The sequence below is a fragment of the Gouania willdenowi genome, chromosome 10, assembly GCF_900634775.1.
Source record: "Gouania willdenowi chromosome 10, fGouWil2.1, whole genome shotgun sequence".
In the NCBI taxonomy this organism is placed as follows: Eukaryota; Metazoa; Chordata; class Actinopteri; order Blenniiformes; family Gobiesocidae; genus Gouania; species Gouania willdenowi.
The window spans coordinates 14,272,452-14,296,254 of record NC_041053.1 but is presented as its reverse complement, the minus strand read 5'-3'; the positions used below and the strand labels follow the sequence as shown (position 1 = coordinate 14,296,254).

The 23,803-nt window shown below is 39.9% G+C and overlaps 1 protein-coding gene across 2 annotated transcripts; it reads left to right on the top strand.

The window, feature by feature from the left end:
- Positions 1-110: 110 nt before the first annotated feature.
- On the top strand, positions 111-22,226 carry ptcd3 (pentatricopeptide repeat domain 3). Of its 2 annotated transcripts, none has more exons than XM_028459639.1 (23): positions 111-201; positions 2,314-2,366; positions 2,584-2,617; positions 2,697-2,742; positions 2,834-2,902; positions 4,102-4,206; positions 4,327-4,450; positions 6,432-6,535; positions 6,622-6,771; positions 7,286-7,346; positions 8,186-8,268; positions 10,130-10,274; positions 10,355-10,405; positions 11,226-11,315; positions 11,404-11,432; positions 12,456-12,562; positions 12,641-12,719; positions 12,831-12,921; positions 13,001-13,086; positions 14,125-14,261; positions 14,350-14,391; positions 17,973-18,131; positions 21,600-22,226. In XM_028459639.1, the coding sequence occupies exons 1-23, from the start codon at positions 122-124 to the stop codon at positions 21,667-21,669; spliced, it is 1,995 nt and encodes a 664-aa protein (XP_028315440.1). In that variant the 5' UTR covers positions 111-121; the 3' UTR covers positions 21,670-22,226. The 2 variants fall into 2 exon arrangements, with proteins under 2 accessions (XP_028315440.1, XP_028315439.1); XM_028459638.1 differs by having other exon boundaries at positions 6,610-6,771; positions 21,600-22,224.
- The last annotated feature ends 1,577 nt before the right edge of the window (positions 22,227-23,803 follow it).

Genomic DNA, 23,803 nt, shown 5'->3' with positions numbered 1-23,803 from the left:
ACTAATAATAATATTAATAAAAAATAATAAAAATGAAGATGTGGAGGTGGCAGTGAAATTGTTTGTTGCCATCTTAGAGAAAGTGGTTTCTCCCACCGTCACCCTGTCATTACGTTCAAAGATGGCGGCGCCGTACACTCACGTAGGACACAGCGTTCAGAGAAATGGACGGTTTCTGCTCCGACATCTTCAAGCTCACAGGTACAGAGCAGCACGGAGGGCTTTACTTGGGATTATTTATCACGGGTTTAGTCCGTTCACAGCTACAGCAGGGCGCACTGGTGTTACGGCTGAATTAGTGTCGCCGTTTTTTACTGATGACGTATTTCCGGTTGTGCACCAGCCTTGCATTGGTTAGAGGTGAATCTTAAATATTTGACTGATAAACACCGAAGGGCAAAAAAAAGGAGAAAAAAAGCCAATAGACACAAAAAAACATGATGTATCAGTTTGTATCATAAGGTCGTGTCACCAAGTCAACCAGCAAATAACACGGTCACCAATTGGAGTGAAACATGTTGAGGTCACGCATGGAGACAAGTTTGTCATGTATTTTTTACTCTCCATCATTTGCTCAGTGAATTTATTAGCAGGACATATGATGATGCTGATTGGTTTAAAATGGCTCTTTTCTGAGGTTCTTCTCCATCACGTCCAGCTTGAACCAGGGATGCTAGTCTCATCTTTGTCATTGTTAAATGTGGTTTTCATCACTTTAGGGATTAAAGTGACTAAAGAGCAACTTGTTACTGTAGAGTGGGTTAGTGTGGACCATTTAAACTAGAACAATGTTTTTATACCTAGTCTAAAAGAGTTTATGTGGTGGCACTTCACTACAAAATATGTATATAAAAGAATAGCATACACCTTTATTAATCCCCAGAAAGGAAATTCACATTTGCAGCAACACAATATAAGAGCAGAGTAAGATCAAAAATAAATACTAACATAGGATAATAGTGCAAAATGTAGGAATATGGAAATGTATACGTATGAATAGATTTCCACTCTATTCATATGCAGCGCCCTCATTGGCCAGTTTAGGTCACGTGATAGGTGCACCACGTGACTTAAAGTTCCCTCAGTTATATTTTAGCTCATATTTATTTTTGAGTTACCCCGCTAACCCTTTTATTTTAGCCCTATCTCTAACCTCGGAAATACCTTCAAATGTTTATTTTTTTTTTTGTATATGTATTTTTAAACGTGAAATTTGCCGTGTTAAATATGTTAAAATGAAAAAATATATATGACAAAAGCGGGATTCAAACCCACATTAGCGGAAGGAAGAATTCTTGAGTGCGGCGCCTTAGACCACTTGGCCATCCTGGCACGGTGAAAACACAGGCACATTACGCTTATATAGAAAAGGTCCGGAAAACGTACCCATAGTCCCTGGGGCTATTGATACGTTTCTGTCTCAATAGACACTTCCTGCATAAATTAGAAAAACAACAGCAGCAGAACAAAGGCAATGAATGTGCAAATGACAATTGAGGAATTAGTTTTGGGGGGTGGATATAGACCAAAACTCATATTTTTCTCTTTAATATAAATATGAATTAGTAATACATGTATTGTACTGTGACACAGTCCCACTCTAAGAAAGTCTACGCTAGACTTTATTATGAGGAAAGATGTAAAAACATAGGGCAGTGTTACACCTGAGTGAGAGGGAGATATGTAAGTAAAGGAGGAAAGGACAACGAACGAGGGGAGCGTGCTGTTGGTATATTGTAATGTTACTATTGTGTAGAGGAGTGAAAGCTACTCTGTCAATGTAGTGAATTATGCATAGAGAATATTTGGGGGAAACATCCCACTACTCAGATAATGTAAAGTTAAGAGTGAACAGAGGGAGTGTGTGCTTTCAAAGTGTAACAGAGCTGTTTGATGGAATAAAACATTTCGAACATTTCAGAGTTAACGAGCTGTCCCAAAGACAAACCTACGAGAACAGTTAAAGAACAGACCAGAGGAAATTTGGTTACACTTGTTTTAATTTTTACGTTGCTCCTTTTTCCCTATGTTTTTCCTCCTCAATTTTCCTGCTGTGGGTCTAATAATACAGTACACACACACACACACACACACACACACACACACACACACACACACACACACACACACACACAGTAATGGTAAATGACTCTTGGCTAGGTGTTGTGACTGATGGACAGTATCTATGCCTTGCTTTAAGCTGCTTTAAAAGCTGTTATTTTTTGGAATTATTTTAAACTTTTCCTGTTTATGGAACTTGGTTGTCTTTCACTTCCTGAGTCGTATTTAAGAAATGCTTGTTTTGTTATTTAGGACATTTGGTTGGACATCAGCGGTGCGACAACAAGCTGCAGAGCCTAAGAAAGGTATTTCTTTTTAACTTTCCAGGCTTTTTTAAATCACTGAAACAGTTGAACTATCCATAAAACTGATAAGTTAGTCTGATGAACAAACACTGATCAGCCAAGGTTTGGGTTTTATTCCCATTATGTAAGGTTAGAGTCTATGTAATCTTCATCAGAAGCTTCAGTGAAACATTAAATTATCTCCCTACATTTGCTGATGTGGTGTCTTTGTTTGCAGAACAAGAAATCATCATCCCAAAGAAGAAAACATGGTAGGTACTCCTTGAAACTGCATGAAATCATTTTCAAACATTTTGCTGAATTACCGTTTGTATTGTGTTGTTGAAATAGGAGCAAAGTGGCTGTGCTGGAAGCACTAGCTTCAACTGTCAACAGGGTGAGACTCTTTTCTTTCCCACTAATGTGTTCTTGAAGGACGGAAGGTCCTGATTTATGCTTTCTTACTATCTCCCTCTGTTGTTCAACAGGATCCCACAGCGTATCCCTACCAGTTCCAGGATGATCCTTACCTTTCTCCCAGAAACAATATGGAGTTTGTACGTCCTTAGTTTGACTTCTCTCTGGACTTCTGTGTTAAAGGAATCCTCCACTGTTACAACAAATGTGACTTAAAACCATTGAAATATACTCATTAGAAAATCTATACCTAACAAAACACATTTTTATGCACCATATTCATTTAATTAACTTTTAAAAATGGGACTACTTTACAGTTTTAGAGCCTGTGTTCCACCATCTTGAAATCACGTGATTGATGATGTCACACGGCCTCACTGCCTGTAAACATCCCATTGTTTCCTATTGGAGTGAAATATACAGCCTGCTTTTTAGATAATTTAGCAGCTTTTTCAGTCAAAATGACAACTTGTGCTGCTTTTGGTTGCTCTAAATAATCAGGAACAGGTAAAGTTGTTGATGTAACCCTCTTGTTTACTGAAAGAGGATAAAAACAGTTGTGACTGGAGAAAATCTGTGCCTGCAGGGGGCGACAGTTCCAACACTGTGTTTTGGTAGTACACAATGAAGCAGAGAAGAAAAGCTCTCCCCTGGGGGGCCCTTTACTCTCTCTTAAACAGTGCACGGCTGAAGCTTTGGTGGCTTAAGTTGCAGAGTAAATCACTGACTGTTCAAGATGCACAAACCCTGAGGATAGAAGTCAATTTGGGTGGGAGTCCTTCAACAGTCCAGGATTGTAGCCATCAGCCGTGCACTGTTTAAGGGAGAGTAAAGGTCCCTGTTTAAGGGAGAGTAAAGGTCCCTTGGTAGAGCTCTTCTCTGATTCATTATCTACGACAAAACCACAGAGTTAGAATTGTCGCCTCCTGTGAGGTTCACATCGATATTTATAACTTCCTGATTATTGAGAGCAACCAAAAACCCAACATGAAATCCACAAGTTTTCATGTTGACTGAAAAAGCTGCAAAATGATGTAAAAATCAGGCTGAGTGCTTCACTCTAATAGAAAAAAAATGGGATGTTTACAGGCAGTGGGGCCGTGTGACATCATCAATCACGTGATTTCAAGATGGTGCAACACATGCTCTAAAGTAGTTGCTGTAAAGTAGTCCCATTTTTAAAAGTTAATAAAATGATTATGGTGCATAAAGATCCCTTTAAGTTAGATGAAATCAAAGAGTTTTTTTCCTTTCCTTCCTTCACTTTTCCTGTGGTTTAGGGCAGCGACTCTCTCGTCAAACTTAAAGCTAAACCTCCATTGTTTGTGTGTCTTTGCAGAAGCTGTTTTCTCTTTCTCAGGAGTCAGGCAGAGCTGCAGCCAAATACTTTGTCAACAACCACCCAAAGTTCTTCACCAAAGACTTTGCAGAGCCACACATACCAGTAAGAAAATCTGAACCTCTTCAGGAGACATGTGTTCTCTCAGCTCCAGAGATACCTGGAGGTCATTTAACGTGTGTCTCTATCTGTGTGTGTTTCTATTCTTGTGTGTTTGTTTGTTAGTGTCTAATGCCGGAGACAGTGACTCTGTGTCTGGAGGAGGTGAGCGAGGAGGCACTGAAGGAGCGAATCCAGCTGAGGAAGGTCACAGCTGCTGTGGACATGTTCGACCAACTGCAGCAAACTGGTGAGGGTGTACACACACACACACTGTCATCACCACATACTGTATTTGCCATTGTGTAGGCCCTTAATTTTTTCATTTAAAGTTGAGGATGTGGCTAATACGGCGGAGCGCTCTATGTTGACTTTTCAGTCAGTCGCACACACGTGTCCAGTGAAAGCGGGAGTCAAGAAGCAGAATATTACTGACAGTCACCCCTGCAGCAGAATGACTGAACTGTAACAGCCACTGAACATCACAGTGAACTGAACATTAAATAACGAGCTTCGGATAATGTAGGAAAAGGGAAAACACTCAGATTTAATAACAGGACGGATTCGTCCTGCTCCTTTTGCAGGACGGTGTCCAAGTGGAGGGAAATTGCATGGGAGCGAGTGACAGCAGAAGTCATACATGTGTTGAATATTTGTTTTGTTTTTTCTATGCCTAAAATAAGGTGTTTGCTTGAATAAGAAGCAAATACTGGTAATTATTTAAAGTTTCTGGACCGGGGAATGGTGCTGGCTTGTAGGAAGTGCAATAAAGTGTAAAATGTAAAATATCTCTGTTTTTAATAGTAGGAAATAATAAATGGCATAAAGTTGTCAAATTACCACATTAGGTTTGTTTAGGACTGATCGCACACAGGAGTGTGAGGCTGATGGAGAAGCAAGAGAGTGCTGCAACATTCTGGATACAGTAAAAATCAGCCAATTTGAAATATAAGGAAACATTAAACAGCGTAAAGTTGCCCAATCACTACATTCAGTTTGTTTAGGCAAGATCACATCCGGATTCTGACTTGGAGTCCAGACTCGACGTGATTGGTGAACGGACGGAGGGAGGGAGCGGTATATCAGTCTGGATCCAGTAAAGACTGACCATAAAAAGCTGTAAATGGACTGATATGCAGACGTAAAGCAGTGGGATTCAATAAGTTTTTCTTCTTCCCACTCCTTTTCGAGCAAACATATTATTGCAATTATGGGTTAGGTTTAGTGTACATGGATCGTATATATTGTTTTGAGCATTTTTCATTGTCTTCTTTGTTGAAGTTTCTTTGTACACAAAGAGTTTTTTGTTCCTTTTTGTTTTTCTTTCTTGTCCCTGCTCGAAACCAGTGGGCGTGTACTGTAGCTGTTCCCACTCAACTCAGCGCTGTCATCTTGCAATTTTCACGTCATTTGGAGCCAGAGTCTACTCAGTAGGGTCCGGCGGGAGGAGCCCTAGTAGCACGCCCCGCCCATTTAGCGTACTGCCCTGATGACTTGCGCAAGCCCAGCTATGCCAAGAATATAAGTATCTTTCCCACTGGAAATTCTACCGACAAGCTTGTACCGGTGATCAGATCATAGAGGTTAGTGCTAGTACTAGTAGCTCAAAAAAAGTTTAATCGGCTTGCCATCACAACGTAACTGCTATTCACAAAGAGAGCTACGCAAGCTGTCGATCGTCGTGTTTTTCAACCTCAAATAACTTTTTTAAAACAAACTTCACAGAAAAATGAGCTTTTGAACACAATGTAGGGTGATAATAACTAATGATCACAGCAAAGTTTAGGTTTGGAAAAATATTATGTGACAAGTATTTTAACTTTACACTTTGACCCACATCACATCTGTTATCATTGAGGAGGCGAGGTTTATGACCGATACTGCAGCCAGTCAGCAGGGGAGCTTCACTTCCCTGTGAACTTGTCCCGTCCATTCTTTTTAGAGTCTATGCTCTGAACAAGCAAATATAATTAATGAAATGAAACTCATCAGAATTGCCATTAAGCCTAACAGAAGTCTAGCAGCCCGCCTACCTGCCTGTTCTGATTGGCCGAGTCGTTTGAAGAGCACCCTCATCAGCCAATAGAGTGCAGCCTATGTGACGTAGTGGGATTAATGTGGATTTTTTTTTTTTTAGAACTGCAGAACTCTTGGAATGCCGCCAATACAGCGGTGCGTTCAATAGCCTGAAAATACGGCACCAACAGCCTTTTTTCCTTGTGTAAATGTAGGCACTGCAGTCTCCATGAAAACCATCCACAACCTGCTGGACCTCATTTGTCTCTACTGTGACAAGGAGCCTTTCCCGGAGGAGGAGCCTCAGACAGAGGAGACGGTAAGCCACGCCCCCTCGCACCTCACGCATTGGTAGACGCGTTTGTGCCGACGTCTGTGCTTCCTCTGTGGAAGGTGTCAGGACAGGAGCAGAAGAGGAGGACGGGCCAGGTGCACCGTGCGTCCAACTACCTGAAGTTAACCTGGAAAGAGAACAACAACGCAGAGAGGATCTTCAACACGCTGCCTGAGAGGGACACACGCTGTTACTCCGCCCTGATTAGAGGAATGGTGAAGGTATAAGGCTGTCGTTCATCCACAGGCTGCGTTCATAACTCACCGTCCAGGTCTAATGCAGGGGTGTCAAACTCATTTAATTCAGGCGCCAAATACGGACCATTTTGACATTTAGTGGGCCACAGATTTTAGGTGGGAATAAGAACAAATTGCCCTGGTTTGCACTTCCATTTATATATGCTATAAGTATATCAGTCCCTGCAGGATCTTCACTTAAATTTGTGGATAATTTGGCAGATTTTGGAAACATTCAGAGTTCTTTCAACATCATGTGATACATTTTAACAAGTGGAAACCTGAGCTCTGCAAATATTGTGGATTATTAATTGAATTTCTGTATTTGGAAGTGCTGAGATATCTACATCTGGATTAGTTGGTTATTTATAAAATCTTTCATGTTCTTTCCTATCATTTTAACTTTTTCAAGTGAGCCGAATTTGATGCTCTAAAGGGCTGGATTTGGACCCCTGGCCTTGAGTTTGACACATGTGGTTTATGCATTGACTTTTTACAGCATGGAGCGCACGCCAAGGCCTTCAGCCTGTACACAGACCTGCTGAACAACAGGATGACAGGTGATACACACACACTCACACAGCATCTGCTATACTATGATCTTTAGTTAAATGTGAAAAGTCATTTAAAAAATGTATTAATCCATCTTGTTTGTATTTGTTTATTCATGATAAATGTTTGTTGCTATGAAGTTATAGCGTATGACATTTTCAGAGGTGGAAGTTATCGATTACTTAATACTACTAGTACTTGCATTACTGCAATTGAGTTGCTTCTATGGGTACTTGTACTTTTTTGAGTATATTTCTAAATCAGTAATTTTACTTCTACTTAAGTACTTTTTAAAAGAAGTAGTTTGTTGCATTTCTACACCCAACCATTACTCACGATTGCGACACTCTCAATAGTCCACTTCGGTCCACTCATGCTCTGCTTGTAGCTTCACCGTCTTCTCTCGTTGCGCCATTTTTTTCCCTGATCAACTCTTTTTTTTCCTCTTCCTTTGACCTTTGCCCATCGCGGCTAATGTCTCATCCAAAGGTGCACTGCTGCCACCTACATGGCACCAGTTGGTCACTACATCATAGTACAAGGCTGATCTTCATGAGAGAACTCTGCCACAGTGTCTCCTAGCAACCACGGTTGAAAAACACAATTTACGCATATTTATCTACCAAATCACATGGAGGTGGAACAACATTTTTTCAGTTTGTATAAATGAAAGCACATTGTGGATTTAAGGTTTTTTTCGCCCTCTCCATCCAAGTAATGTCTGATTATAATGTAAACAAAGTCAAATCCCTGATACTGACTGTAATGGTGGAGAACTCCTGTGATGAAGACATTTGGCTGTTAAAATGTGTCTGTGTTTTAATCCTGATTTGTTTTCTTTGACCAGCTGACGTCCACATCTTCAACGCTCTGATCTTAGCAGCTCCAGATGTTCGAGAAGTACACATGGAGAAATGGGACCTCATCACTGTGAGTTTTTAGTGTCCAATTACCTTCAATTGATTTAAATACAGTATTTAATCATCAATAATATGTAAAAACCAAACCTCCCAGCTGAACACTTTAGTGCAGGCTTAATAGAGTTTCTGAGCACGACGAAAGGTCCACTTATACTGTTGTTTTGTTGACGACATTTTTTAAGTGACGAGACTGACTAATTAGAAAAATACTTGTTAACAAAAACTATATCAAAGAATATTTTTTTTTTTTTTTTTTTTTTTTAAGGATTTTTTTGGCTCTAGTGGCCTTTATATGACAGTTGCTTGACAGGAAGGGGGTGAGAGGGAGCAGGGAATGACACGCAGGAAAGGGTCCCAGGCCGGGAATCGAACCTGGACCCGCTGCAGGTGAGGAACTACAGCCTCCGTACATGGGGCGGGCGCTCAACCCACTGAGCTAAACACCGCCCCTATATCAAAGAATATTGACATTTTCATGGACTAATAGAGACAAAACTATAATTTGGTCACATGAGATGAAAGCCAATCAGAACTCGTATTACGTGGTGTTACGCATTGATCACATCAAATCTGTGTGTGTGTTTACTAAACTTTAATACCATCTAATATCAGGTTGATCAGTGTTTACTGAATCTTTCAAATATGCATAAGCAGGTCCTGGGTTGGACACTTGGGTCCTCTCTGTGTAAAGTTTGCATGTTCTCCCCATGCTACGTGGGTTTCCTCCGGGTTCCCCGTCTTCCTCAGACAATCCAACAACATGACAGTTAGGTTGATTGTAGTCTGTAGATTGCCCGCAGGAGTGAATGTGAGTGTGAGTGATTATCTGTGTGTTGCCTCGCGATGGATTGGCGCCCTGCTCAGAGTGTACCCCTGCCTAACGCTCAATGAGAGCTGGTGATAGGCACCAGCAGAGCCCCGCGGAAAATCTTAATGTAATTTATACCACTGTTAGTTCCAACAAAGTAATTTGATTGGACAAGAGGATTAAGGCCAATTTTGATAGAGAAAATTATTTTGGGCAAATCAAGAATAAAGTTGAAATGACGAGATAAAAGTAAAAAAAATAAATAAATAAATAAAAATACAATATTGTGGTAAAAGTCAGAGGTTTACTAATAGTCAAATCTGCAGAAGCTGACTAGGGCCAATTCACCATATACGACAGCAGTCTCCATCCAAACTGGTCCTAATCTGTTTCCGTAGCTCTGTTTAGTAGCAGCTGTTGGTACCGGAGCCAAAACAACTTTATCACAATATTGTATTTTGAGTTCATTTTCAAAATTTCAACTTTATTCTTGACATCCATCCATCCATTATCTGACCCACTAGCTCTTTTTTTCAGGGTCGCGGGGGTCTGCTGGTGCCTATCTTCAGCTCTCATTGGGCGTTAGGCGGGGGTATACCCTAGACAGGGCGCCAGTCCTATTTTCGACATTTCAACTTTATTCTTGGTTTGCCCAAACTTATTTTCTCCATCAAAATTGGCCCTAATCTGCTTCCGTAGACAAGAGACATTCTATGAGTGCTGATATAGAGGAGTAGCACTGGGACTTTTTACAGACATTATCACTCCACTGTCTCCAACAGCCTCGTCGCCCTTCCAGTTGTGGACCTATTTGTTTTGGCGGAACCAAATAAATGAATAAATCATAATCTCTTGTCACTTAATACTTTTGGCACTTGTGTGACTATCTACAACCGAATCACACCAGTGCTGGGATTTTAGCACAACTTAAACTAGACTATAACTAAAATAGTCCTGATGACTAAATATTGACTAAAACTAAGTTGCATTTAGTCATAACTAAATCTGAATGAACACTATGTCCACCATCCCTGAGCCCTGACTGGATTATGTCTCACTGCAGGAGCTGCTGAAGCAGATGAATGAACAAAAGATCCGTCCCAACCTTCAGACCTTCAACAACGTCCTGAAGGCTTTGAGACGCAGTGGCCTGTACGTCAGGACTCAGGCTGTGCAGGTCCTCAATGAGATGAAGGCTGTAGGCATCGGTAAGGCAGAGGACACACACTCACTCACTCACGCTCCACTGTGGTTTGAAGAAGTGAAACCAGTTACTGTGTGTCTTTAGCTCCCAGTCTGGCCTCCTACGAGCACATCTTGGCGATGTTTTACAAACCAGGTACGCTACGCTGTGTGTATGTGTCTGAGTGTGCGTGGTAATCATAATTGAAAAAACCTGTTGTAATTATAGTTGAATTGTAATTTAATTCAGATGCTTGTTCACGTGGATCTTGTTGGGTATTTTCTTTCTTATTATGAATTTCATATTTTGATAAGTGCATTGAGATGACTTTGTTGTATTTTACGCTATACAAATGAAGTTAAATTGAATTGAATAGATAATTGACTTTGTAATTGACATGGAAATTCTATAAAACCTGTCATTTACAATTCAATTACACGCAAACCTGGGAACCATGTTACAGTTTTATGGCTTACACATGCGTAGTTAACAATTATTAAAATATATTTAATATCAAGTTTACCAGTCAGTTCTTTTGAGGATCATTTGACTATTCATGAATAATTTGAAATCGAGGGGGAAACAGACAGGAAAAAAGGCTCAGACGTCCACACCAAAAATATTAAAACCTATATTTCCATTGATTAGGTAGCCTAGCAAGATAACCAAGAGATCAAAAACAACATGGATGATAGATCATATTTTTTAATGTATTTTACAGCTTACAAAACTGACTCGTTATCATAAGAGATGCTAACAGAAAGCTAATAGGGAGGCTCAGTAATTGTGATTAATTGTAATTCAAACTTTAGTAATTGAGAACATAATTGTAATTGACTGTCAAGGGGGAAATATATTTGTATTTTTAACTGTAATTGGGAAAAACGCTATTCAACGTAATCATAATTGAGACGTAATTGTGATTTAAAAATGTAATTGACCCCAACCCTGGTTCACACGTCCTGTTTCTCCTCAGGTTCCTCTGCTCAGAACAACACAGTCATGTTACAGGAGGTGATAAGCGAGCTGCAGGGGACCAGCTTCACCTGCAGGGACCCTCATGACTGTGAGTTTTTTCCATCTTGGAAAATGTTTTTAAAGCTGCTGCGATGTAAACACAAGCTGAACTGACTTTGTCTTCTCTTTTTCTCCAGCTATGTTCTTTCTGACTGCAATGAGAATAGTAAGTTGTTCCGTTGCTGTTTGTGGACGAATGTTATGAGTTGAGGTCCTTTTTATTACAATAAACAAAGACCAAGCATAACGTCGCTGTACTTTAGCCAGTAGTGATGTAACGGTCGCGAACGAACTCCCGTCTTGTTCTTTGACAAGAACGACGGGAGCCGGTTCCCAATTGGGAGCCACTTTGTTTCTCTCTCTCTCTCTTATTTTCCTCTTCGAGCCACATTTGATTGGTCAATGTGTGTGTTTTGTCTCTGTTTTATGCTGAGCAGAGGGGGGAGGGGCTATGGTTTCACATTAGTTTCAAAATGCACACGCGTGAAAACAACCACCGCACGCATAAAACCTGTAGTTAGTGAGCAAGCATGCACTCGCGGTCCCTCTATGACGTGAATTCTCGCACTTTTACATGCGTCGTCACTTTCTGCGCACTCTTGGTAATTCCATGCATGCTTGACATCACTTCCTGTTTGCTCTCGCCGCAAAATCAGTTTACCCACCAGGAGATCAATCAATCTAAATGTATGAGATCAATCTTGCTTCAATTCACCACCTTCACCATCGGCACTGTCATTTTCCCACGTCTCCAAAGTGTCCATGCGCCAGGTTCAGAGTTAGTGCACCAGTGCGCACATTCACACGCTACGGTCATTTTTTTTAAATCACAACCTTTTTGCGCAAGCAAGTTGTATCAATGAGGGCCCTGGGCACTTTCATGTATAATTGTTCTACTAAAACATTTGCACTGTTGCAGGTTTATTAAGCGTTATTCAAACCTTAGAAATTTGGCACGTAGGATGCAATGAGCCTGGTGTCAAATTAACAGTCATTGATGATTATTTCTGTGGACAGGATCAGTTTAGTGTAAGCTGGCTAAGCAGGAGAAGTTTGTTTTTGTTTTTTGCTCCAGTGTGAAAATGACTTCCCTCTTAAAGAATGATCATTAGATGCTCAAACGTTCCAGTTCGACTTCGTCCTGTATTTTCTGTGCTGACCCACTTCCCTGTCTGCGTCTCCCTGCCAGTGTTTTGATTATAAAGACCTGGAGTTGGGTTACAGAGTTCATAGCCTGTTGGAAGTCGGGGAGAACTGGAGGCTGCTGGGAGACAACTACCACCAGGGCATTTATTAGTAAGTGAAGCAGGATGTCGTGGGAATATTCTGTGCCAAACATGTTCTTACCAATATCATCTTGTCTTCTATGTTCAGCGGTCGTTTCTTCCACCTGCTGTGCACCATGGAGCACCTGGAGGAGGTTCTGAAGTGGTACAGACTCCTCGTTCCTTCAGTCAGTAAACGCGTTCTTTGCTCTTTAAACTAAACGCAGCATTTCTAACAGATGTGTAGCTTTGGTACATTAATATCAGTATAAGACTGTGCTCGTGGTCTGTGTTTGCAGAGGTACTACCTGAACCACCAGTCCCTGAGAACCCTTCTGCAGGCTCTGGACACAGAGAGCCGCTTGGACCTGCTGCCAACCATATGGAAAGGTTCGTTCAGGGGCTTTTCATTTTTTTCATCTTGAATTCTTCTGTGACGCTCCATCTTATCCGTCTTTGTCGTCTTTAGACATGAAGACCATGGCTCTGGACAATAACTCAGACCTGTTAGATGAGCTACTCCGCCTGATGACCAGAGAGGAGCACAGTGCTGAGGTGAGAGTGGAAGCACTGCCATGATGTCTTTGACCTAATGTTTGCACTTTGATGTAGAAATAGGTTACAAAGTGAGTTTTAGGATTCTTTAAAGAGTAACTAAAACACAAAACTGCTGAAAACAAAAGTATTTGGATATGAAGAAGTGTTGTTGATTCATTCTGGTCCAACTCTTCACATTCTAGTCGAAGTTTTAAAATTAAATTAAGTGACAGCTTTATATGGGTTAAAACCCGGCAATTACAATTAATTGGCTGAGAGTGTTGCACAGACTCGGTTACAAGCACATCTGCAGTGTCGCACCTCCCGGATACATAAAGAAAGTCCTCGTCAACCAGTGTCTGTGTGCTTAATATTTAAATCTATTTTATATTTAAGACGTTGGATTGTCCAGGAGCTTCATTTATAGCTGCTGCACACGCACCTGGAACCTTGAATGAAAAGAATGAATGCCAAGTTGTCTGTGATTTTTAAAGGAATAAACCAAAGAAAACAAAGATCACTTGGACGTTAACATTCTTTGATCAAGCGTAAAGTCACTGTGCCCCATGAACATTGATTTGAGTGTTTTGCTACAACAACTTTATTTGTATGTTATATTTGTATTGTTTACATTTGGCTCTGGTACCATTTAAGCACTTAATGAGTAACTAGTATCAGAAAGAACAACCAGGCTGATACCCAACCTTACTTTTTACATCACGAACCACCATTGTTCCCCTCCCCCACATAAAAACTAGCACCTCAAATCCACAGTTCTCTCAATCCAACCTCCTCAACACAGATTACAGATTAATGGTGAGTGTTGGGTCGCCAGTTAACATAGCATAGTTTGTTCTGTGGTGATTCTATAGTATAGACTGGGCTTGTGTAACTGCTTCAGGAGCCCAGCCAAAACATCAGGGTTTAGTTACTCTTTACTGAAAGGATTTGACTTCATATACTGCAGGTCATAATGCTTGGTATATCTCACAGAATATGATATATTCATATATGATTATGATAATTGCTCTAAAGTGATAAAACCTTTGTGTGTAGGTTCAGGATTCCTTTGCAGATTGTGTTCTGGATATAAATAAAGCCTTTGATTCAAAGCCCAATTTGGAATGGAGCACATCAGGCCTGACAGACGCCACCACCCTGCTGCTCCGAGCTAGCAGGACCCAGAAGGCCTGGTGAGTGTGTGTGTGTGTGTGTGTCTATGAGTGTGTGAGTGTAGGAAATCACTCTGCACTGATACTCTGTGTGTGTTTTCCTGTGCAGGGAGATGCTGCAGCTCTTCAAATCTAAGAACAGAGTTCCTTGGTAAGTCTGAGTGACATCACTGCAAGTAACGAGACAATCATTCTGTAATAATTTGTATCAATTTCAAAATAAAATCAAACATTTATCAGGACATTCTGTTTAATTTATTTTTAAAAGACCAGATTAAAGCTTGTATAAATCCTTTTTTTTTTTTTTTTTTTTTTTAATGTATCGCAAAAGCACAATTACACGCAGGCTTGGGGAGTAATGGATTACAAGTAACGGCGTTATGTAATCTGGATACAAAAATGATGTAACTGTAACATGTAATCAGATTACCGGTATTTTTAATAAAAATGGGGATTACTTAGTGGGATTACATTTTAAAAGCAAGCAGAAAATACACCGTGCGGCGGATACACACGGTGCGCGTGCACACATTACTCTTCACCGTGAACACGTGAAACCAACGCGCTGCCGGCCTGGCTGTTTATCATCATGAACCCGTAGCTTTCACTGCATGAAAACTCCTGTGTCACTGTCGGCCATGACCAAACCCAATAAAACACGGAGAGGTGAATTACCAGGTGAAATCCAATCCAAAGCTCCGACACAAACTCTCTACACTCTCTACTCACATCCTCGAGTTGCCTTCACTGACTGCCACAGCTGTAGGAATTAGAAACATCTACAACAAACACAACCAACAAACAGCAGCGCTGTTACGATATAAACCTATTATGGTAACAGCTCATTTGGATCATAGTGTGCAGTAACGTAACGGCTGTATATGTGTTTGCTGTGTCTTATACTCCATATTATTTGATTTGCACTGTGTTGTAAGTTATAAACATCCAGTCTTTCAAAAGCTGTTCTTACTGTAGGTAGGTTTAAAGACAAAAACAAGTCATGTTTTATTGAAATGTAAATATTTCTACCAGAAGGCTACAGGATGCAGAATAACTGAATTTGTTAATCTAGGAAATCATTTTTAGCAAATAGTATTTGGCACACATTGAATTAAAGTCACTATATGTACATTGCATAAAAAACATGCTGATACCAGTGTAGAAAAAATTACTTAGAATTACCTTTAAAACATGTTAATACGTAAAACATCTACTTCAGTGGGACTTTTTTCTAGTAGAAATGACGATTGTTATAATGTATTTTTTGTTTTGCATATTTTACAAAACTAACAATTATCATATACAATACTATATGTTATGGTCTGTGGTCTGGGTCAATTATTCAACTTAATTATTCATAATTATTGAGTAAACTGATTTTTCAACACCTTATTTATTTAGACTACGGTGGGATCTCCCTGTCTTTGTTAAACTAAAACATTTCCTTTGAAGGGGACATATCATGCTAAATCCACTTTTTTAACCCTTAAATGCATTTTGTTGTATATTTAGAGTGCTTAGAAGTACAGAAAAAATCAAATTAGTCTCTTCAGGTGCTCCGTAGATATCTTTATATTCTGTTTTGCTCATATTTTTCAATCTGTTTCGATTTTTCTATTCTCTATTACGTTTTCACACAAATCACAGTATTTGCAGCGGAACTGCCAAATTAGTACATCAACTCCAGGTCCAACACTTCGAGCAATCCGCCATTTTTATTTCTCGCTTTTATTTTGTAGTCCAAGCTCAAGGATGCCGAAGTTACGAGAGGAGAAATCAAAATGTTCAGTTGTTGGATGTAGTAACCCACACACTTCATTACACCGTCTCCCAGCATCAGAACCTTTTCAAAGTGCCTGGTTGAGTTTTATTTTTCACAGAAATGTACCCACATCTGTGGGTAAGGTCATTTTTGTGTGCGCGAAGCACTTCAAGGATAACTGCTTCAGCAACCTCCGCCAGTATAAAGAAGGATTTGCCGAAAGACTTTGTCTGATTGAGGGTTCAATTCCTTCTATCTTTGGAAACAACGAACAGAGCACTTCGGTAAGCTGTAAATAACGCTAAAAAGTGTGATGATAAGACGTCCCTGTCATTGTTTTGTTAGCATTAGCAGTTGCACCGTCTACAGACTTCATATGTTAGCGCTGTGTGCTCGTTTTAGATCCTTGATGATATGGCCTACGTGATTTAATTTAAGTCTAAAGTTTTCATTAGTCATTTCATTTTGCCGTTTTGTCTCTGAAAAGACTGTATTAAAATGCATTTTGTGACGTTAGCTTGGCGCTAGCGTTAGCGCGGTGCTTGTGTTAGCTCACTTGTTAGGGTTCTGCAGGTTCATCATCTTCATTTTCATCTCGCTCCGCTGGGTCCGACTTTGGCTCGAACATGTAAGGCTGGATGGACAAGTCTTCCGTTGTTGACATTTTGTAAATAACCTCTGAATAAAAAGTTTATGCACCGCTACATAGCCGTATCTCTTCTATCAAACTACAAAAATGGCCGAGCAGGGTGGAGTTGAACCGAGTGTCACCTGAAGAGGGGGCGGGGTATGGAGTGTCTCATTTGCATTTAAAGGGACCGCACCAAAATGAGTTGCTCTCAGAAGCACATCAGAAAAGGGGTAGAAAAGGGGCCTGTGAAGCTATAATAATGAGGAATTCAGACCCAAGCATTGCAGTTCCGCTTTAAATAGCCCACAACTGTATGATTTATATGTAAAAAGGAAGGATTTAAAACCATGATATGTCCCCTTTAATACACTGACTGTAAAAGGTGATTTTATGTTTGTCTAAAATAATACGGTGAGCAGGTTACACGTATCCTATCCTCTTGGGTTTTTATTTGCATTTTTTGTATTGAAGTAATCCAAAAAGTAACTAAAAGTAATCAGTTACATTACTTTAAAATAGTGATACTTAGAGTAAGTTACTGATTTCATTTTTCAACAGGTAACTTGTAATTGTACCAGATTTTGTTTTTTAAAGTAACCCTCCCAATCCTGATTACACATCACATGAGTGACGTACCTGGTCACATGACCATTTCTCTCTGGGAAAACATGGCGCGGTACGTGTGGACAGAAGAGGAGACCGAGACATTTTTTAACATTACACCTGAAAATGATTACTGCCACATTAGACAGAAAACAACAAAGTATTATGCAGAGTATTATGAGGAGGTTTGGAGCGTCCATCGTCCTGTAGTGAAGTCTCGCGTGATGAGAGTTACAGGAGTTACGAGGCTCCAAAACAACCTTTATTGACATCACGTTCAAAGCGCAATTCTACTTTGTCGAAACTTCAGAAATATCGCTTTTATTTTGCAAAAAACTGTAATGGAAACACAGCTAGTGACATAGGAAATGAAAAAGATAACTAATTTAATTCCTCCTGAACATTTGCAAAGTAACTTTGAGTGAAGCCTAAAAACAAGCTGCATGACTGTAGAGCGCTGGTTTCCAGAAATGTTACCGAACAAAACTTGACTGCATTTGAACTCTAAATAATATGTAAATGAACGATTACCTTCAACCTTAAATGGAAACACGTTTAAAGTCGAAACTTTAGAAATATCACTTTTATTTTGCGTAAACCAGTAAGATGTTTTTCCATGGCAACTGAGGTGTTTTCTCTATGATGAAACATTTGTTCCAGTTACATCCTGGTTTAACTGATCCTTCCTCCCAGGATTAACCTGTTAAAAACCCTGAGCTCTGATGTTTCCTTGCAGTGAGGTGTTGTTGAACAGCTTCCTGACGGCGTGTCATGCTGAGGCTAATAAGCAGAGAGCCGTGGAGCTGGTGCAGTTGTCTGCTGCCTTCTATCTGCCCAGCACAGCCAGGCTGGCACAGAGAGTACAGGCTGAGTTTGATCTGACTGAGGAGCAAAGGTCAGTGATGCTAAATGATGCTAGGAGGACAAACCTTGTTTAACAGTGAGGGCCCAGTTCTTCTAAAGGTGTAATCTGGATAAAACTCTGGATTTTGAAATTCCTTTTTTTTTTTTCTTTTTTTTTTTTTTTTTACTATACTGGATCACATAATCCATCTTAATTTTATCTCAGTTGTTCAAAGCAAAATAGGATTGCATCAGTCCAGATCCAAACCTTTAGAGACCACAAAATCCAGATAATGAGCCCTCTAATGCTGCATTCTAGAGATGTAACGATTAATCGTAAGGCAGTTAAAATCGATTCATAGGTATCACGGTTGATATCGATTTTCTGAAAATTGAATCGCAGTACTTTTTTTAACCAGCAGAGGTAGGCGGCGGGCGGAGTCTGCTAATACTTTCTTTCTGGCCACCTTTTACTCTTAAATATGTTAATAAATGATTCATTACCCCTTTAGCACCGAAAGAATATCACGAATAATATCACCAATATCAAGAAAAGTCACGTTTTTCTATTAGCTCTGTTTACTAGCATAGCTTCTCTTCTTCACTGCAAGATATCTGCATGCCAACCGACCACTGTGTTACCAGCGCCCTCTGCTGGTCCAAACAAATATGATGTAAATTTTTTTTTAAAAGTCCAATTGTTAAGGCACAAAATACATTTTCAGTTGCACTTTTAAAAAGAAAAAAAACTATTATGCAGTTTTGCATTGTTTATTAATATTTAGAATATTTAGAATTTAAATTAATAGGCTTCATTTTCATTTGTATTATTCCTTTATTTATTTCATTCAAGGTTTATTTTTAGTTAAATTGCATTGTTTTGAATAGTTTATCAAGGAATTATTTTGACAATGAAAAATAAAAGGAAAGTAGTATAGTATTTTCTAGTTTTTTTCCCAAAAAAAAAATTTGTCTACAGTCCCATTTTGTAAAATAAATCGTGAGAGAATCGTATCGTGAACCCAGTATCGTGAATCGTTACATCCCTACTGCATTCACACCGGATGCATCACGAAATGTTTGTGCGTCCAGATTACATACAAAGTCAATGGATAGCTGGGTCCCAGAGGCAAAATCTTTCCTGTGGTGTGGTCTGATCCACTCGTCAAAAGCGTTGGCCGTGTTAGCGCGCTCCTGATTTTTCGTCATATTCGCAAGAGTTGAAAATATTGAACTCCTGCGATTGTTTCAAATGATGAAAGACATTCAGAGTCTTTGTTGACCATGACGTCAGGCCGTCAACACAGACAGCGGTCTGTTCACCCATTCAACCATGGAGTAGAAGTTGTGTGTGACCACCTGGAGCTGTATAACACGGCTAATCACACCGGCTTTTTGCACTGGTGGTTTATGTTTATGAGATGAGAAAAAGGAGCGCAGCTCCTCGCTTCAGCAGGCAGTGAAACTCACCGAGTTGGATGCGACGCTGGTGGGCGCTGCTTCGTTTCAAACACGCACATGAAACGAATGGGGACATTTCTTGATCCTGCGGAACGTTTTGTGCAGCAGGCATGTCTGGTGCCACTGAAGACGCATTCGGTGTGAACACAGCATAAACAGCATATCACACTGAAGGTTAGTAGGTGTGTGTAAAAATAGTGTGTGGTTGATAGCCAGCACGGGGTCACTCAAATGGTAATTATTTGAAGAAACGAACAGAAAATAATATAAAAATACCTTTACTAAAAGAATATCTTTTACACATTCCATATGCTTTAAATTCAGACTTCAAATTTCAAACTTGAAACTCTTTCAGCAGCTGAAAACAAAAACAAGCCTCTCAGACTTTCTCCCAGAATGAGAGAGTGAATGGACATACTAAAGCAGTGGCATATTATTCTTTCGTCTGCTCCTTTCTGATCATGGAAATGTATAGAACACTGAAAATGTGATTTGTATGTGGCTTGTACAACTATGCATTTTCATGAAAGGAATAAAGAAATAATGAATGAATGGTTCTCAAACTTTTTTCCCCTTAAAGCTGATATCCAGAGTTTATGAGAAATCTATGTTTATATGATTCTTTTGAAATGCAAAAAAAATACCTAACTAGTCTTTTACTATGGTCTACTGCTGGTGGTCATTCATATATATTATTGTATATAAGTCCCTCCTTCGTCCTATAGACCCCGATACAAATAGTAACGATCGCTGAGTGCACCCAGCCAATAGGCTTTGACTTCCTGTTTTTGAGACTGTCAATCAAAATGAATGTGGAACTGTGTACGGAAACAAGGCCGTGCGTCACAACAGCAAACAGGTAAATATGATTCTGGCTCTTACCTGACCCATAGACCTACAGTATATCATTGTCACCCAATGCGACCTTGTTATGTTCCACGATGCGCGTGCTGGAAAGTAGAGGCGTGGCTTCTGGTAGATTGCAGAGGCAGGGGGAGGAAGTGGAGCTGTTTAGGGCGGGACATTGAGACGTTTCTCAGAAACTCCAGATAGCAGGTTTAAGTACCCGCTTTCTTGTATTTCTGAATCCAAGGTACCCCCCTTTGTCCGACTAAAACATTTTTCAGAATACTGAAAAAAACAGCTATAGAGCATGATGATGGAATGAGTAAGTGGTAACACACATTTAAAAAATCCCATTTCGTGGAATGAAGCTGTATAGAATAGATTTAATTCTGTAATTTCTATAATTTACGGTTATCTCCCTCCTGGTGTGGGACCAAGACTGACCTTTGTATGTTCAGTTCATGTTCTAATCAAGATCATTGTCATCATTATTTTTTATAATTTATGATTATTAACTAAAAAATAATCATTATAAAACCCATATTTTTTAAAGCTTTCAATTTCCACTCTCTCTCTTTCTCAAGTACCCCCTGTAGTGCCATCACGTGCCCCTAGGGGTACATGTACCCCCATTTGAGGAACACTGCACCAAGGGATGCTATTGTCAGACACTACTTTTTGAACAATGATTTTTTGGATGTTTCTTTAAACATCAAGTGTCCAATTGGAGTGAGTTTATTATTGTTTGATTTTGACAACTTTTGTGAGGATAATTTAAATTTCCACCTTATTGGTCTTTAGTGTGAACTAGTCTTTACATGCAACTGTAGGCTGTGAAAATCAGCTGAAAAAACATCAATAAATAAATGGATATCTACTGCATGATACATTTAATTTAGTTAGAATTTACAAATTTCACATTTTGTTCCTGAAATCCACCCTGAATCCAACACAGTGCTGGGATCAGAATAATCGAGATTTTCTTGGATCAGATTCATCCAAATATCACTAAAAAGTTTTGAGCAACACAAACTGAGAGTTTGACCCGGTTTAAAACCAAGATTGGATTACGTGATCGAATCAGATTTTAGTTTTGAACAACCCATTTTCAATATTTGATGCATTCCATTATTTAAACTGGGATCTGATCACCTTTTGAACAACTGGGCCGTGATAATAAAGAAAACTGAAACTCCTCCTTTGTTCCTTCCAGAGACCTTTTATCTGAGCTTGGCACATCTGGAGAGCCTGAGACAGATGTGAGGGAATCATCTCCACTCTGACTGAAACCATCACCTGATTAAACACATTGAAGGACATTAGAACCTGTGCTCCATCTTTTTTTCCAGCACTGCTTCCATGCATTTCATTTTTACTATGATTCTCACAACAGCTGGAGCTCATAAAAATCCAGACTGAAGTTTACTGGCCGAGCAGCAGATGGTGTGTGTGTGTGTGTGTGTATCTGTCCGTCAGATCTATAGAAACGGGAACAGGTCCACATTCCTGCCTGTGCTGAACTTCCTCCTCACTGAGCTGATAAGACACTTCCTCCAAATGCTGCTGAGGTAGAAACGTCTGTTGGTCCAAAGTAAAAACCTGGTGTGCATGGTCTACTTTAGTTATATGATACCTCCGTTACACATTTAGCAGCTGGATACAGGAGCAGTGCTGTCATGTTTGTACCTGTGGGATATGCAGAGGACTGCTGGGTTTGTGCAGGTGTGTGGTTACCTCCCTCAACCAATCAGGAGTAGAGTTAGACGGCTGGCCAAATAAGGACAAATTAGCCAAAGTGAGTGAAGGGAGGAGGAGGAGGAGGAGGAGGGCAGCTCAGTGTGTGTGTGTGTAATGGACACACACATGTATGACAGGAGCTGATAAAGTCTATAGTTTCCTCCTTTTGGGTCATTAGAGACTAAATAAAAACACTCATCTGCTCTGGAGTCACTTTGGTTGTTGTAATAAAAGTCTGCATCTATACTGTGTGTGTGTTTGGTTCTACATTAGTGTGTGTGTGTGTGTGTGTGAGAGAAGCCGGGGGTGTCACGTTACTCTCTAACAACAATGGAAGATTCCGGCTCAGCCATAAGAAAAGACAGGAAAGCAATGCACAGAGTGCTTTTCTGTTCAGCCACAGACGGAGGGATAAAAAAAGGAAAAGCTTCTGGTCAAAGACATTCCTGTCTCCCACTCCCTGACACACACTGAACATGACTCAGAGAATGGATGTCAGCGTTTTTTACCTGCTCAACAAACAGGAAGTGTCCAACATCCTGCTTTATGTGAATAAAGTAGGACCTGCACATTTTGTCCAACTTTAAAAAGCTGGAGATGGACTCATGTACCACAAAAGCAAGTCATTTACAGTAACTTGAGTACTTGTAATCCAGTACTTTCACCTCTGGTTCTGAGTATGGCCATTAACACGCAGACACTGGGCATCCAGTCAGGTTTAGATTGTTCTAGCTGCTAAAATCAAAGATATGGTATTGCATAATATTAGCATTAATTAAAACACTCACTGACACTGAAAAAAAAAAAAGATTAAATACATGTGTTGGTCTACGTCGAACTCATTTTAGTTCAGGGGCCAAATATGGAGCAGTTTGATCTCAAGTGGGCCACAGATTTTAGGTGTGAGAAAAATAAAAGATCAACATCATTGTGCCCTAGTTTTCAATTTACAGTTCAATTCACTTAAAACATTCTTGATTTTGTTAGCAATGATTGTGTAACTTAGATACATTTTGTGGAATTGTTTGTGTGAATTTGCGAGATTTGTGGAAATATTGAGAGTTCTTTCCAAAATTTGCAATTAAAAATGGCCGCATACATGTGATAAGGAAAAATACAAGCCCCTAAAAATATAATCAAGTTTAATTAAGTTGGTGAATTTTAGTTAACTGGATTTTTTTGTCATTTACACAATAATTCATGTTTTTTTCTGTCATTTTTACTTTCTCCTGCGGGCCGAATTAGATGCCCTAAAGGGCCCGATTTGGCCCCGTTCCTTGAGTTTGACACGTGGTCTACAGCGTCCAATGAAAATAAAGGTACGTGTAAGCTCAGCTAGCTCTCTAATCATGATTGGCCGTTGAGAACAGACTAAAAAAGGCACAGAAACATCCACAGACCGGCTATCACACAGCACAGAACATAAACATTAGGATAAATCTGGCCTCCTTCAAGTTATTTAACAGTTTGCTGATTATATTGTACAAACACCAAAAATATCCCACCCAAGACCTGAGTGACAGCGTAGAACTGGCAGCGTGTCCCACAAAGTGGAAACAGCAAATGCTGTAAATTCCACTGAAACCCAGTCATTCTGGTTTGGTTTCAGAGTGTTAGATCATCCTATGAGGAGTGAGACTTCAAACTGGACAGACCTTTAAAATGTAGCGCAATGGTCTG

Excerpts from the sequence above, each read along its gene's own strand:
- ptcd3 (XM_028459638.1), top strand. The coding sequence starts at position 122 with ATGGCGGCGCCGTACACTCACGTAGGACACAGCGTTCAGAGAAATGGA. Across the intron at positions 202-2,313 it reads CGACATCTTCAAGCTCACAG|GACATTTGGTTGGACATCAG; the intron begins GTACAGAGCAGC and ends TTTGTTATTTAG. Across the intron at positions 2,743-2,833 it reads TAGCTTCAACTGTCAACAGG|GATCCCACAGCGTATCCCTA; the intron begins GTGAGACTCTTT and ends GTTGTTCAACAG.